General features: G+C 44.6%; 1 protein-coding gene across 1 annotated transcript; it reads right to left on the reverse strand.

Moving 5' to 3' along the window:
- Positions 1–10,236: 10,236 nt before the first annotated feature.
- LOC145954591 (uncharacterized) lies at positions 10,237–12,738 on the reverse strand. The gene has a single exon (XM_083069198.1). The coding sequence runs from the start codon at positions 12,736–12,738 to the stop codon at positions 10,237–10,239; it is 2,502 nt and encodes an 833-aa protein (XP_082925324.1).
- Between the last annotated feature and the right edge of the window lie 2,839 nt (positions 12,739–15,577).

The following is a 15,577-nucleotide window of genomic DNA, read 5'->3' on the forward strand; positions in this document are numbered from 1 at the left end:
TTATATTAAATTGATAATTCCATTGTTTATAATATTAATTTATGAATGTTATTGGTATATTATTTGATAAGAATAGATGATCTAGATGTGAATTGCTCGAAAGGTGTGTAAACCCTTATTTTGTTGGACTTTCCTGTTGTGTATGTGGTATGGAATTGAACTATGAGATGTTGTGTGGAATGTGAATGAAATGTGATTGTGGTTTTTCACACCTATGACCAGGGGGGAGCAAGGCCCGGGATTGTTACATGGGTATCGTGACCTTGGTTAACATGTCAGGGGTGAGCACGGCCCTGAGTTAGGGGTAACGTGACCTTCGCACAGTGTTATATCAGGGGTGAGCACGTCCCGAGATTGTTACATGAGTATCATGACCTTGGTTAACATGTCAGGGGTGAGCACGACCCTAGGTTAGGGGTAACGTGACCTTGGCACAGTGTTATATCAGGGGTGAGCACAGCTCTGGATTGTTACGTAGGTATCGTGACCTTGGTTAACATGTCAGGGGTGAGCACGGCCCTGAGATAGGGATAACGTGGCCTTGGCACAGTGCTATATCAGGTGTGAGCATGGCCTGAGATTGTTAAATGGGTAGCATGACCTTGGCATAGTGTGAAGTGTAAGATTGTGTGGATTGTGATGGATTGATGAAATTGTGGATTGAGATGTGAAGATGATAAAGGATTGTTAATTATGATATATATATATATAAATGCTTGTGAATATTTCATTAAGTAATGAATAATGATGAGATTATGTTATGGTTTCCTTATGTGTTTTACATATAGATATTTTCTTTTCTCACCGTTCAATTTGTGGATATTTTAGGTGAGGAAGATCTGGCTATGAGTGGCATCTAGAATGTCAACAGTTGATTTATGGGTATGCTCTGATATTGTGACATCGGGGAAGAGAATTTCTAGGACATGAATTGTATTTGTATACGGAGTTGAACCTATTATTTTGAAAATATTTTGTAACATCTTATGTTTTATTTTCCAAGTTTCACTTTCAGAATATTTTGGATATTGAAGAATGTTTCTAAAGGTTTCATTGAACCCTTTTACCTATTTTGAAAATTTGATTTTCTTAGTTTATTTATATTATTACAATATATGTGTTGGGGTAGTAAGGGTGTCACATTTAGTGGTATCAGAGCAGGTCAATCCAATCGGCCGTGAGTTGTGAGTCTACTATGTTTGTTTGATAGATGAATGATGGAATGCATTGAGTGTGAAGCTTATTGATGTGCTAATGTGATGATTGATTATGTTGTTGTTATTTATTTGTGTGCATTGTGTTCTCAGGATTTGTCTGATAGACATGATATAACTTGATGATGCTATTTTTGATTGCTCTTTCTTAATCTCATGATTGCTTAATTATTTTGATACTTCTTGCTTATGTAAGAAGTAGTGGTTGGGTGGTGTTCCAGCCACGGGATGAACTAGGGTTTCCTCCAGGTCAAACCGCGAAGCTAGAGCATTCAAAAGTGTAATCTGCCTTCTTAGCGCTAGGGTTTGGGGTTTTATACTTTTCTATTCATGGGCTTCGTGGGCCCCGAGATTATCGGGATTCTCCTTAACCACTCTTATCCTGAAGCCATGGGGGTGAGTGGTTGTTAGTCAAGTCGGTATTTTACCGAGAATGCCCTTACAAGGGGACCTGTCGGGAAAACGGCGAATCTCCTCGCGGGTGCATGTAACTGGGGTTAGAGCCGAGTTGCCACACCCTGTGACGGTCCAGTCGGGTATTAGACGAGTAGAGAGTCTAGTCGTGATTTTACCTAGACGGTACACTAGTCGGGTTTTTTCCTAGACAATATACTAGTCGGGTTTTTACCTAGACGGTACACTAGCCTTCCAGCCCTGAGCCTGAAAGGCGAAAGGGCTTAAGCAACCACTCCTATGAATCGTATCGGAAATATGCCGGGACGATACACTAGTCGGGTTTTTTCCTAGACAATATACTAGTCGGGTTTTTACCTAGACAGTACACTAGCCTTCCAGCCCTGAGCCTGAAAGGCGAAAGGGCTTAAGCAACCACTCCTATGAATCGTATCGGAAATATGCCGGGACGGTACACTTGCCTTCCAGCGCTGAGCCTGAAAGGCGAAAGGGCTTAAGCAACCACTCCTAAACGCCGACCGAAAAATGTTGCGCAAATGTGAAAAACTTTTCAAATTTTGATGAAGCTTGAAGGTAAGAATCGCCCAAACTCCGATTATTATAATAGTTGAAAGTAACGGAAAAATTTCTAAGTTAAAGATGGAGCTTCACGGTAATGATCGCCGAAATTCCGAGTGTAATTAAGTGGAAAACTCTGTAAGTTAAATTGGAAAGTTTAAAGAAGTGGAATTAAATAATTCTAAGTTGAAAAACATACTTGGATCAAGTACTCAGCCAAATTCCGATTAAATAAGAGGAAATAATTCTAAGTTTGAGAGCTTCCTTTAAGTCGAGAAATCGGCTAAATTCTGATTAAAGAAGTAGATAATTCCAAGTTAAAAATCTCACTTGAACCAAGTATTAGGGAGTCGGTCAAATGCCGACTTGTTCCCGTTACCGTTAAAATTCTGAATAGCCAGGTATGAAAAGATTCACCCGTTGAAAATTATTTTCTAATTTAGATGAACATGTTCCAAATCTAAACGGCGAAAATTCGGATTCAAAAGTGAATTAGAAAACATTTCTAAGTTAAAAAGGACATGTTCCAAGCATAGTTGGTCAAAATGAAACACTAGATGGACATTTCCAATCATACTCGGTCAAATTCCGAGTTCAAAATTGAACTGAAATTTCTAAGTTATATGAACATTTTCTAAGCATATTCGTCAAATTTCCGAGCTTTCTAAGTAAAATCAAAGGTGGTCGCCCCTAATCCGATTGGAATTAACTTGAAAATTTTCTAAGGAACATTCTTCGAGAGGAATTCGCCTAGATTCCGAATAATAGATTGACGCTTTTCCAAAGGTACAATAACAATCAAATTTTTCATGTGGTCGCCCATGTCTCGCACAAAATAAACTTTTTAAGCGAAATTCTGAATTGAACAACAGCCAGAATGCCAATTCGTGATAAATGAAAAACTAAGCCAAGTCAAAACGATACTTAACGAAGTGGTCGACCAAACACTCACTTGAATAAAATGAAAATTTTTCTTAAGTTTAAATGTGACCGAGCCACATGGTTGGTAACTGCCGACTCAAAATAATGAGGCAAAAAGTTATCTAGTGTAGACGAAAAGGCTAAAATGAGTACTCTTTTTGAGCTACCTTGGCGACAAATCCTGAGTGTGATAGGCGAGAAGGCTTTACAAGATAAAGAGGGTTGGTTTAGCCATGGTCGACTAGCCTCGTGGTCGAAGTCCGACCGTGAAGGCACGAGAAGTAGTGACACGGCTCGACGGACGTTTGATGTGTCGTCTGTGTAACGGCTTCCAAGGCCTGTCCCTTCACCTTACTCCTGAAGGGACGTGCATTTATTGTGGCGCCGTTTCTCGAAAGGAGTCATTATGGCATTGCCACGTGTCAATTAGCGCGCGTCGTAGAAGCACTGGGGATCCCAAAGGTTATGGGACGTGGCGTTTCACGCGCGTCGTTCCCCACGCGCAACTTTTCACCTTTATAAATACCCCTTCTGTACAAATCATTTCACCTTTTTCTTCCCCCCATTTTCTTTCGTGCTTCTTCTCCGGCGATCGCTTGTCCTATTTCTCCGCCTCCTCGTGGTGGTTTATGGTGGTTCTGAGGCATTTTCTAGAGGAAAGGAAGTGTTTTTATTTTGAAAACCCGGTAGGTACGCCCAAATACTTGTTGTGTTTAGTAGTTGTTCTTTGTCTGCCTCTCTAGTTAGTTATATATTTAGGCTTTAAATCCATGGAGTTAGTAAATTATAAAGAGGTTTATGAATGGGTAAAAGATGATGTGTTGAAGTGTGACTCTTGTATAAACTCTTGGGCTGCAATGGAAAGCTTTAATAATGAACATGTCGTAAGCCGGAGCCCGGATAATATCCTAGTTTGCGAGCCTTGTGTGGATAAGGAGCCAGTATGTGTTAGTTCGGCCTCTGAACGTTTCACCTTTTGCTATGTTACCCTAGTTGCTAAGCTTAAGGTTAGGTGGCCCCTTACCGAGTGTGAAAAGGGAGTGCTTAGAGCCTTGGATGTTGCCCCGACCCAATTCTACCCCAATAGTTGGGCCTTTGTTAGAGGGTTCGAAATTCTATGTTCCAGTCTCGGTATCGTTCCGACTCCTAGGAAATTCTTTTATTTCTTCGAAGCCCGTGTCTCGAAACGTAGCAGCTGGGTGTTGGTGGGTAGCGTGTCCGGTCGGGGCTTACTATCTCTTTTTCAGTCGTCGTATAAAGACTTTAAAAGATCTTTTTTTTGCATTCGTTGTCTGCCTGGGCATGAGGGTATACTTGATGGGTATCCTCTTTTCTGGAGGCAGAAACCGATTTCTTTCGGTGGACTAAGTCCCGAGTCACTCTCGGAGGATGACCGAAAGGACGTTAAGAAACTTGAAGATCTGAAAACCCTTTTCAACACTGCGAAACTCCTAGATCTAGAAAATAGGCCCCAGGAGTTGAGAATATATATAGGTATTTTGCGCCTGTTCGAACGTTAAAGTTGTTTACTACCATCTTTGGCCTTTGTTGTTGTTACTAATCACTGGGTGCGCTTTTTGCAGATAGAATGGCCAGCTTGGGCACTCGTGAAATGATGAAGCTGTGGAAGCAACAAAAGGCGTCCCAAGGCGGTGGTGGAGAGTCAACAGCCGATAGGGTGGTTGTTGTGGCCGCGAATCCCTTGGCGAAAAGCGTCGGCGAAACTTCACATAAGCGTCGCCAAGAGACCGAGAGGCCGATTTCGGTAGTCAACTTGGACACGATTGTGGCTTTGGAAGGGGAGAAAGGCGACACAGAGGTTCAATCGGCTGAGAGGACCATCAGTGCTTGCCTTGGTGAGAACTGGGAACCAGTTGATCACGGCGCCGACCGTGGCGACGCGGCCTCTTTCTGGGATGAAAAATTCAATCATAGCGCTCACATTCGCGGGACTGATCTGCTGGAGGGTGACCGCGACGACTTAGAAAAAATGAGTGCTTTCTCCATATCTAAAGGGATTGAGTCGCTGACCGACCGCCTCTCAGCCCTTTCGGTGGTGAACGAAGACAAAATTCGTGGGCTAGTGAGAGAGACCAAAGTGCAGGGGAAAAAGATCTCTACCTTGGAGGAAAGCTTGAACAAGAGCAGGGCCGACCTAAAATGGGTATCCAGCGAACGAGACAATCTGTTAGAAGGTCGTCGTACCTTCGAAGAAGAAAAGCGAGCTTGGGCTGCCGAGAAGACGGCGATGGAGAAAGAGTTGGAGGAGGTTCGACTTGCTCGGGACAAGAGTGCTGATGCGGCGCAGATTTTTGAGGGCGACCTCGCCCTGGCCAAGGCCGAAATTGAAAAGTTGCAAGCGGAGCTCGGAGCTACTAAGATGGATGCTTTGGACAAGTTTGTGCAAGGCTTTGACGCCGCAACAGGCCAAGTGAAGTTGCTTCATGCTAACATCGACCTTGGAGGCCTTGGCTACTTCAAGGAAATTGTGGATGGGGAACTCGTAGACCCCCCTGAAGATGATTGAATTCGTTTATAAGAACTATGCCGTCCTTCATACATTTTCATTTGTTGCATGTTTTTTCTTTTTTGTTGCAAACTGTGTTCATACGATCTTGTGAAGTTCATAAAGTACGGTTTCTTTTTACTTTGTTTGGAGTTGTGCGTGTCATACAAATACCGACTAGAGTGAATATGATATTTTTCTAAGTTAAAGTTCGATTTCTCCAACAAATCGGCCAAGTACCGATGTACTGAATGCGTAAGAATTGCCAAAATTTCTCATTTAAAAGTCGAATGCCAAATGTTGCAACGTTCCTGCTTTTTGTACTTGTTAAACTCTGTTTCTTAAGGCATGTAGCCATTTTGACTTTCATGTTTCAAGAACTTGCTTCATTCTCTAGCTGCCCAAATGCCGAATATGAAAAATATTCCAAGTTAAGAGTCGAATCTCGCATCCAGTCGTGCAAAATCCGACTATGACAACTGATGAAAATATTTCTAAGTTTAAGGTTGAATCACCAACGTGCCTAATGCCGAAAATTAAATTTCGAAATTTTTTTTTTTTTTTTTTTTACCGACTGTAGTCATCTAATCGTCCCATTTCCGACTAGGAAAAATGACTATATTTTCGAAGTTAAAAGTTGAATGTAGTCGCCCAAGATCCGACTGTGGAAAGTATCGAAAATTTTCTAGGTTAACGGTTGAATCTCCAACCTGGTCGTCCAAAATTCGATCAGGAAGAATGACAAAAAGTTTTCCAAGTTATAAGTAGAATCTGGAGGTTTATAATTACTCAGAATTTTCTAAAAAATTTGAAATGAACAGCAAATCGTCTGGTCATTTACACGACGACTATAGTCATCTAGGGGGGGAAAGTTGAAATCATCAAAAGCTCAAGATCTGGCGACCCGAACTTTGAATCTCACCATAGAAGCAACTGATTTGTAGTCGGTGGTTGGTCAGTATTTTCCAATTAGCTGGTGATTGTGCCCATCTATTTTATCTTCAGTTGCTTGTTGCTAAAGCTGAAGTTGTGAAACTATTTTATGCCGAGAATCAGCTGCTTAGCTCTCTCATAGTGGTAAATTGAACCTACAATTGAGCAATTTGCCATAGTCTGCCGGATTCCGATCAGTGATTTGTCGAATTCAAATTATTTATACTCGCGCCAGTCGACGCCAGTCAGTTTTTTACCGATCAGTGACAAGTTCTTCGATTTAGTTATACTTGCGCCAGTCGGATTTCTATCGATCAGTGACGAGTTCTTCGATTTAGTTATACTCGCGCCAGTCAGATTTTCTACCGATCAGTGACAAGTTCTTCGATTTAGTTATACTCACGCCAGTCGGATTTTCTACCGATCAGTGACGAGTTCTTCGTTTTAGTTATACTCGCGCCAGTCGGATTTCTACCGATCAGTGACGAGTTCTTCGATTTAGTTATACTCGCGCCAGTCGGCCTTTTACCGATCAGTGACGAGTTCTTCGATTTAGTTATACTCGCGCCAGTCGGATTTTCTACCGATCAGTGACGAGTTCTTCGATTTAGTTATACTCGCGCCAGTCGGCCTTTTACCGATCAGTGACGAGTTCTTCGATTTAGTTACACTCGCGCCAGTCGGCCTTTTACCGATCAGTGACGAGTTCTTTGATTTAGTTATACTCGCGCCAGTCGGATTTTCTACCGATCAGTGACGAGTTCTTCGATTTAGTTATACTCGCGCCAGTCGGTCTTTTACCGATCAGTGACGAGTTCTTGGTTCTTCAAAACAACAAAGGTTAACAAGCCATGGTATGAAAGAATGAGACAATATTTATTATTAGAATTGAAAAAATGGTGCCTCGTTAAAAACCTTCTCAGCAAAAACCCCTCTTATTTTTACGGGGACAAAATACTGAGTTAGGAAAAGAGTGCACCTAATACAAAAAGATTAGCTATAATAAAAACGCAAATTCGCAGCGTTCCATGTCCTCGGTATCATTCCTCCGTCCAAGGTCCTCAATCGGTACGCACCTTTGCCGACCACATCGTCCACTTTATAGGGACCCACCCACTTGGCTGATAGCTTGTTCCTCATTTGCGTTGGCTGAGCACGCCTCAAAACTAGGTTGCCTACAATGAAGTCTCTCGGATTCACCTTTGTGTTGTACTTGAAGGCTGCTCTTCTCTGGGCCGCTATTTGATTTATTCTTGCTTTTTCTCTGGTCTCTTGGATTAAATCTAAATCGACTCGTCTGCCTTGGTCAGACTCCTCCGCCGAAAAATCCGTAGTGCGGACTGATGGTTCCACGATTTCTATCGGGATCATGGCGTCGGTTCCGTATACCAGATTGAAGGGAGTATCTTGAGTCGTCGAGTGGACAGTCGTGTGGTACGACCATAGTACTCGGGGAAGTTCCTCCACCCATGACGCGCTTGACTCTTGTACACGTTTCTTCAGACCTGAGAGGATTACTTTGTTGGCCGACTCTGCCTGGCCATTAGACTGTGGGTGCTCGACGGACGTGAACGCCATTCGGATACCAACCTCTTTGCAGAAATCACGAACCCTTGTACTTGCAAACTGGGTCCCATTATCGGAAATGAGCATTTGAGGGACTCCGTACCTGCACACCACATTCTTCCAAAGAAAATTTCTTACTTTTTCTGCTGAGATGGTCGCAACTGGTTCCGCCTCGATCCATTTACTGAAGTAATCGACCGCCACTATCAAGAATTTCAGTTGCCTTACCGCAATCGGAAATGGCCCGAGAATATCAATCCCCCACTTGTGGAAAGGCCATGGAGACAGAATTGAATGCAGTCGTTCGGCCGGGGAATGGATCAAAGGGGCATGTCTTTGGCATCCGTCGCATTTCTGGACCCAATTGACGCAATCGTTCTTTAGGGATGGCCAGAAATATCCTGCTCGGGCAACTTTATACACTAGAGCTCGGCCTCCGATATGGCTTCCGCATATTCCACTGTGAATCTCGTCCATTACTCTCTTTGCTTGTGGCATGGTCAGACATCTTAGAAGAGGAGAGCTGTAGCCCCTTCGGTAAAGTCTCTCGCTAATGACCACAAACCTGGCAGACTCTCTTTGTATCAATGATGCTTCCCTTTTATCCTCTAGTAATTTCCCCCGAGTCAGGTACGCGATATAAGGTCCCATCCACGAGTTGAGTTCCTCTTGGATGAAAAGAACACTCCCCAGTGGCTCATTTATACTCGGCTGAGCTAAAGTTTCTTGGATGACCGACCGAGTGGCTCCTGGCTTCTTCGTGCTGGCTAACTTGGAGAGGAGATCTGCTCTCAAATTTTGCTCCCTCGGCACGTGGCTAAGTGTGAATGCTCGGAAATTTTTCGATAACAGTTTGACCCTTTCCAAGTACTTGGCCAATTGAGGATCCTTGGTTTGGAAAGTTCCCGCCACTTGTCCGGTGACTAATTGGGAATCACTTCTGGCTGACAAAATCGTCGCCCCCATCTCCTTGGCCAAACTCATCCCTGCCAATAACGCCTCGTACTTGGCTTGGTTGTTGCTTGCCCTGAATTCAAATCGTAGTGACTGTTCTAGCAGGATTCCGCCCGGGCCTTCCAAGACGATTCCAGCTCCACTTCCTCCTATGTTTGACGCACCGTCAACCGATAAAATCCATTGGGTTTCACCGACCGTGTCCTCCTCGACCGGAGGGGTTAACTCCATCAAGAAGTCGGCCAATACCTGGGCTTTGATCGCTCCTCTCGGCTCATACTTAATGGAGAATTCTGAGAGTTCGACCGACCATTTCATCATTCTACCAGCCAGATCAGGTTTTTGCAAGACTTGTCGAATCGGATGATCAGTACGAATTATCACCTCGTAACTCTGGAAGTAGTGCCTCAATTTCCTCGCAGTGACCAGTATCGCGAGGGCCAGTTTCTCGATTCTCTGATACCTTGTGTCTGCTCCCTGCAAGACCCTACTTACAAAGTAAATAGGAACTTGGGAAGCTTCACGCTCTTGCACCAGAACTGAACTGACAGCACGATCGAATGCCGAGATGTATACCAACAAGGGCATGTCTAGTCATGGTCTTGTCAGGATCGGCGGAGATGCCAACGACTTCTTGAGCTCGGAGAAAGCCTCTTCACACTCGGTCGTCCAAGCGAACCGGTCGTTCTTCCTTAAACATTGAAAAAGAGGCAGGGCTTTGTCCTCCGCTCTTGATATAAATCGGGAGAGTGAGGCCATCCTTCCCGTTAATTGTTGTACCTCCTTTACTGTAGAGGGGCTCCTCATGTCGATGATCGTCGAGCACTTGTCCGGGTTCGCTTCAATGCCGCGGTGAGTCAGCAGGAAACCGAGGAACTTTCCCGCCTGGACGCTGAAAGAGCACTTCTCAGGATTCAGTTTCAGCTGGTATTTGCCGATGGTGTCGAATAATTCCTGCAAGTCGTCAAAGTGCCGACTGACGCTTTCCGATTTCACCACCATGTCGTCAACATAAGCCTCCACATTCCGACCGAGCTGATTCACAAGGATTTTGTCCATCAGTCGCTGGTAGGTCGCCCCTGTGTTCTTCAAACCGAACGGCATAACCCTGTAGCAGAAATTGGCCTGATCGGCTATGAAGGCGGTCTTGTCTTCATCTGTAGGATGCATTCAGATCTGGTTGTACCCCGAATAGGCATCCATGAAGCTTAGTAACTCGTATCCCGATGCCCCATCCACCAGGCAGTCTATATTCGGCAACGGGTACGAGTCTTTTGGGCAAGCCTTATTAAGGTTAGTGAAGTTCGTACACATTCTCCATTTCCCGTTACTCTTGCGCACCATGACCACGTTTGCCAACCAGGTGGGGTATTGGATTTCTCGAACGTGTCCTGCCATCAGTAGTTTTTGCGTCTCTTCCGCGATAGCCCTTCGCTTTTCCTCGCCAAATTTCCTTCTCTTCTGAATTACTGCCTTTGCGCCAGGGTCAATGGACAACTTGTGACACAGGAAATTTGGATCGATCCCAGGCATGTCGCTGGAATGCCACGCGAATGCTAACACATTATCCTTTAGAACCCTCACCAATTTCTCCTCGTCTTCTGGAGTCAACGAAGTACCTATCTTTACGTTTCTTCCTTCCATTACCTCCACTTCCTTGACGTCTTCTGCTGGGGCGGGTCGGTGGTCAAACTGTCCCATCCTAGGATCCAGTTCGACAGAATGAATCTCCTTCTCTACCTGCGTAGTGTACAGTCGTCTTCGCGTCTTTAAACTATCCCCGTAGCATTTTCGAGCAACCTCCTGGTCTACCCTGAGAACCCCCACAACACCACTTGGCAACAGGTACTTTACCTTCAGATGGGGAGTGGAAACGATCGCTCCTAGCTTGTTCAAAGTCGGCCTTCCGATCAGTATGCTATACGACGACTGAGCATCGACCACCAAATACCGAACAGCCACCGTCTTCATCTGGACTCCTTGGCCAAAGGTCGTCTCCAAATCGGCATATCCCCTTGCAATGACTTGATCCCCTGCAAAACCCACTAGAGCCCCTGCATACGGAATTAGTCGGTCGTTAGGAATTTTCATCCCCTCAAAGGTTTCCCAGAATAAAATGTCCGCGGAACTTCCTTGGTCAATCAACACACGTTTCACATTGTACCCCATGACAATCGCCGACACGACGATGGGGTCATCCTCATGAGGCGCTACTCCTTCGTAATCCGAATCTGAGAACGAAATCTCAGGCTGAGACGGTCGCCTGAATTCCGAGACCGTCAACACCGACCGAGTGTACCTCTTTCGGGCCGCAGAAGTAGGTCCCCCGCCGGCAAAACCTCCTGCTATGGTGTCGAAATCTCCATGGATGGGCTGCTGATGAGTTTCCGAGACCTTTGTTGGCGAGTCTCTGGGAGGAGTTTTCTCTCTACGCCTATCCCTCCTGGCGTCATCATGTGTGCGCCTAGACCGCCTATCGAACGAGCTTCCTTCTTGCTTTCTCGCCACAAACTCCCTCAGTCGTCCCTCCTTGATCAGGCGTTCGATCTGTCTTCCTAGGACGAAGCAATTTTCCGTAGAATGTCCATGAGCCCTATGAAACTCACACCAGTCAGTTTTCGAGGGCCCCAACTGATGCTCCGTCGCTGCCGGAAATTCGAACAACGATGCGCTGTTGACATCGCGGAGTATCTGTCGCCTGGGAACAGTAAGTGGGGTGAACCTCTCTTCCTCATTGTTGCGTGTCCATTCGCCCCTTGCCTGACCACTTTGTTCGGCCTGCCTGTAACTGCCCTCCTTCATGTTGTATCGATCACGCCGTTTGCTCCAGTCTGAGCGCGGTCGAAGATGCTTGTTTCCCTCCTTATTGCTGCCCCCTGCTTCTCGGTCCTCCGCTGCCCTTTTAATAATCTGATTCTCCTCCGTTTTGATGTGGCTCAAGGCGAAAGCCCTCACCTCCGACATCGTTTGACAGTTCGCTCTTTCGAGTGCGATGTCGAAAGCTCCCGATCTCAAACCTTTCTGAAATGCAATGACCGCCATCCTCTCGTCCAACGACGCTATCTTCAGCGCAACCTTGTTGAACCTTTGCAGGAAGTCTTTCAGCGACTCCTCGCGTTGCTGCCGGAGGTCGAACAGGTCTGACGTGATCGGCGGTTTCTTCTTGTTAGCGACGAATTGTGCCATGAAGAGCCGGCTAAAGACGTCAAAGTCTGTGATTGATCGGTCCGGGAGTCCGCTGAACCAGTCAAGCGCTGCCTTCTTGAGTGTGCCCATGAACAATTTGCATCGCGCCTCCATGCTTCCTCCACAGATCAGCATTTGAGCACGGAAGTCCATCAAATGCTGATTAGGGTCTTGAGTTCCGTCAAAGGGCTCCACTTGAGGTATGCGATGATCCCTAGGGATGGCCTCGGCCTCTATAGCTTCCGAAAAAGGTCGAAAATCCCTGGGGACTTCCAGCATGACATCCTCCTCTACCGTCCTGGCGCTAGCTTCTAACCTGGCCTCCATCTCATTCGCTCGCCTCCTGATCGCCTCATTCTCACGTTGAATGGCTTCCTCTCTCTCCCTAGAACGCGCATTCTCTTCCCTTAAGCCATTGATCATGGCCATCATCTCCTCCATCATTGGAGGTTGTGCGCTGTTGTTGTTGTTGCCGCCTCTTACCATGGTAGATTGCCGATTCTTCTCTGGGACTTAGGGCGTAGGAAGAGTTTTACTGTAGCCCCACGGTGGGCGCCAAAATGTTCTAGCCACGGGATGAACTAGGGTTTCCTCCAGGTCAAACCGCGAAGCTAGAGCATTCAAAAGTGTAATCTGCCTTCTTAGCGCTAGGGTTTGGGGTTTTATACTTTTCTATTCATGGGCTTCATGGTCCCCGAGATTATCGGGATTCTCCTTAACCACTCTTATCCTGAAGCCATGGGGGTGAGTGGTTGTTAGTCAAGTCGGTATTTTACCGAGAATGCCCTTACAAGGGGACCTGTCGGGGAAAACGGCGAATCCCCTCGCGGGTGCATGTAACTGGGGTTAGAGCCGAGTTGCCACACCCTGTGACGGTCCAGTCGGGTATTAGACGAGTAGAGAGTCTAGTCGTGATTTTACCTAGACGGTACACTAGTCGGGTTTTTTCCTAGACAATATACTAGTCGGGTTTTTACCTAGACGGTACAGGTGGCATCGCTCGTGTTGCGAGCATAGGTGCAAGTAGTGGTAGTAGACGAAGTATCTTGCTAACCAACTATAACTAGTGGAAGCTTGGATGTGGGTAAGAAATTGACTTATCGAATGTATTAAGAGTTTACGATTGGTGGCGTTTATGAAAGTTATAGTGGTAATGATTGAATCCAAGAGGTTATGTGTCGAGCATTAGAACTTTGAGTGTTCTTGATGAAAGGTCAAAGTGTTGGTGATTTCCTTAAGTTTTGATGCTTGCATATTAATCTTGTTAGGGGTTAGGTTGCATGAGGATTTGATTTTAGCTCTAAGTCTTTTGTGGAATAGGTGAATTATTTTCGTTTAGGGATTGTAGTTGGAAGCTTGGATATGAGTTTAAGGTAGAAAGAAGTAAGTTTGGAAGGGTTGAGGTATTCTGTGGGATGTTAGTGCACTATTGTTGTCTAGTGTAGGAGATGTTTTCACTGTAGTTTTGTTATGCTAGTAGGAGTACCTTATTGATAGATTTGGATTTTGTGGTCTTCATGGAAGTTGTAGTCTTGGATGTGATCTTTTCAGTGGCACTGGAATCAGGTAAAATGAAGGTTTAGAACTCCAGTTATAGTTGTTTTGGTAATCAGAGGCTAGTTATAAGCGTTAAATATATCTGTTGTGATTTTTGAATTGTTAGCTGAGAAGAGGATCTATTCAGAATCTCATGTCTTCATAAGAGTTATAGCTTATTCTTTTATCTTTCTTTTGAGATAGGATTGAGATCGTTGGACAAGTGTAGCTCTCTAGGTATCATTTTCCTTGACAGTTATTGATGGGATATGTATGCTATCATGATGTTTTTGAGTTACTAGGCAATGCAAGGATAAAAATGATTTTGTTATGATGTTCTGAGGTGTTGTCATGTGGATTGTAAGGTTATTCAAGGTTTTATGATGCTATGTGGTAAAGTTAAGTTCATGCACATGTTATATGGTGTAAAATAGTGATAGATTTATATATATGATTGGGAAGGATGTATATATGAAGGTTTAAATAGGTATTTTAATATGATATGCATGTATGTGGATATGAGGATAGATGACCTTATGGATTAATTAGTGAATGGTGTCGCCACCCGCCGAAACGGACCTTGGCATTCGCGACGATGGTTGGACTCTTTTTAAGTTTTGAAAGATGATGGATTGTTAGGACGACTTATTCTCAAACTGAGACCTCATCGAACTAACAATTTTATTAAATGATTCTCACCAATCCATGTTAATCCCAAGCGGGACCCTCCATGGATTAGTGGTTTTCGCAAAAGAAGGGGTTCTTGGAGTCGCCACCAATGTTTTACTCAAAACATTGGAAAAAGATATAAGGCAATTGATTTTCACAAATCAACTTGGCCATTACAACCAGAGTTGGGTAAGGGAGTCGATTACGTGCGGGGAAGGTGTTAGCACCCCACAACGCCCCTTTCGGGTTCCCTATGACGGATTATTTCATAAATAATAGTGTAAAGTTACTAAATTACCCCTATTTATTAGAAACGATTATGAGTAAAATATTTACATGATGAAAACTCTAAACATGCAATGCAACAATCAAAAAGCAATAAATAAAAGCGGTAAAAGAAGGGATTTGGAAAGAAACCTTCGAAGCGGGCTTTTATATATTCAAAACGAAGTTTAGGAGGCTTTTTGGCGCTCCTTCCCACTACACGTCCGCTCGCTCCTTTCCCTAAAGATAATTTTTACTATGGAAATCAAAGAGATTTCCCTTCGACTTGTTCGAGTCTCAAGCTAATGGCTCATGACTCAAGAACTTCGTCGGATTGGCTCTCGGAGAGACTTCTAGGGCAAAGAATAGCTCAAAAACCCAAGAATACTCAGCACGAGGGTCCAAAAGTGTGGAAAAAGTGTGGAATGACGTGCAAATGAAGTCCTATTTATAGGATTGAGGCGCAATACGGCCTGGGAGGTCAATACGGCCCGTATTGAGTTTTTGAACTACAATACGGGCGTATTGAATTCAATACGGCCGTATTGAAGTTCAAAAACTTCAATACGGCCGTATTGGTTTCAGTGTGGCCGTATTGTAGTTCAAAAAGCTCAGTACGGCCGTACTGAACCTCTGGAGGGTGTATTGAGCTCCAATCCTCACACACCCTTATTCTAAGCTACTCTAAGACCTCTAAACCTACAAAGAATCACCCTAGGGTCTTCTAGGAGTCCTTCTGGCTGACTTTCCTTCGGTCTTTGAGAGTCTTTGAGCTTTATTTCCGACCCGGACAATTTTAGGGGTCTACAAATGGTTGTGTGTTTAGTGAGATTGACCTTAAGATGTGATATCATCA

The sequence above is a fragment of the Cajanus cajan genome, chromosome 1 (genome assembly GCF_000230855.2).
Source record: "Cajanus cajan strain Asha chromosome 1, NIPB_CcT2T_4, whole genome shotgun sequence".
Classification (NCBI taxonomy): Eukaryota; Viridiplantae; Streptophyta; class Magnoliopsida; order Fabales; family Fabaceae; genus Cajanus; species Cajanus cajan.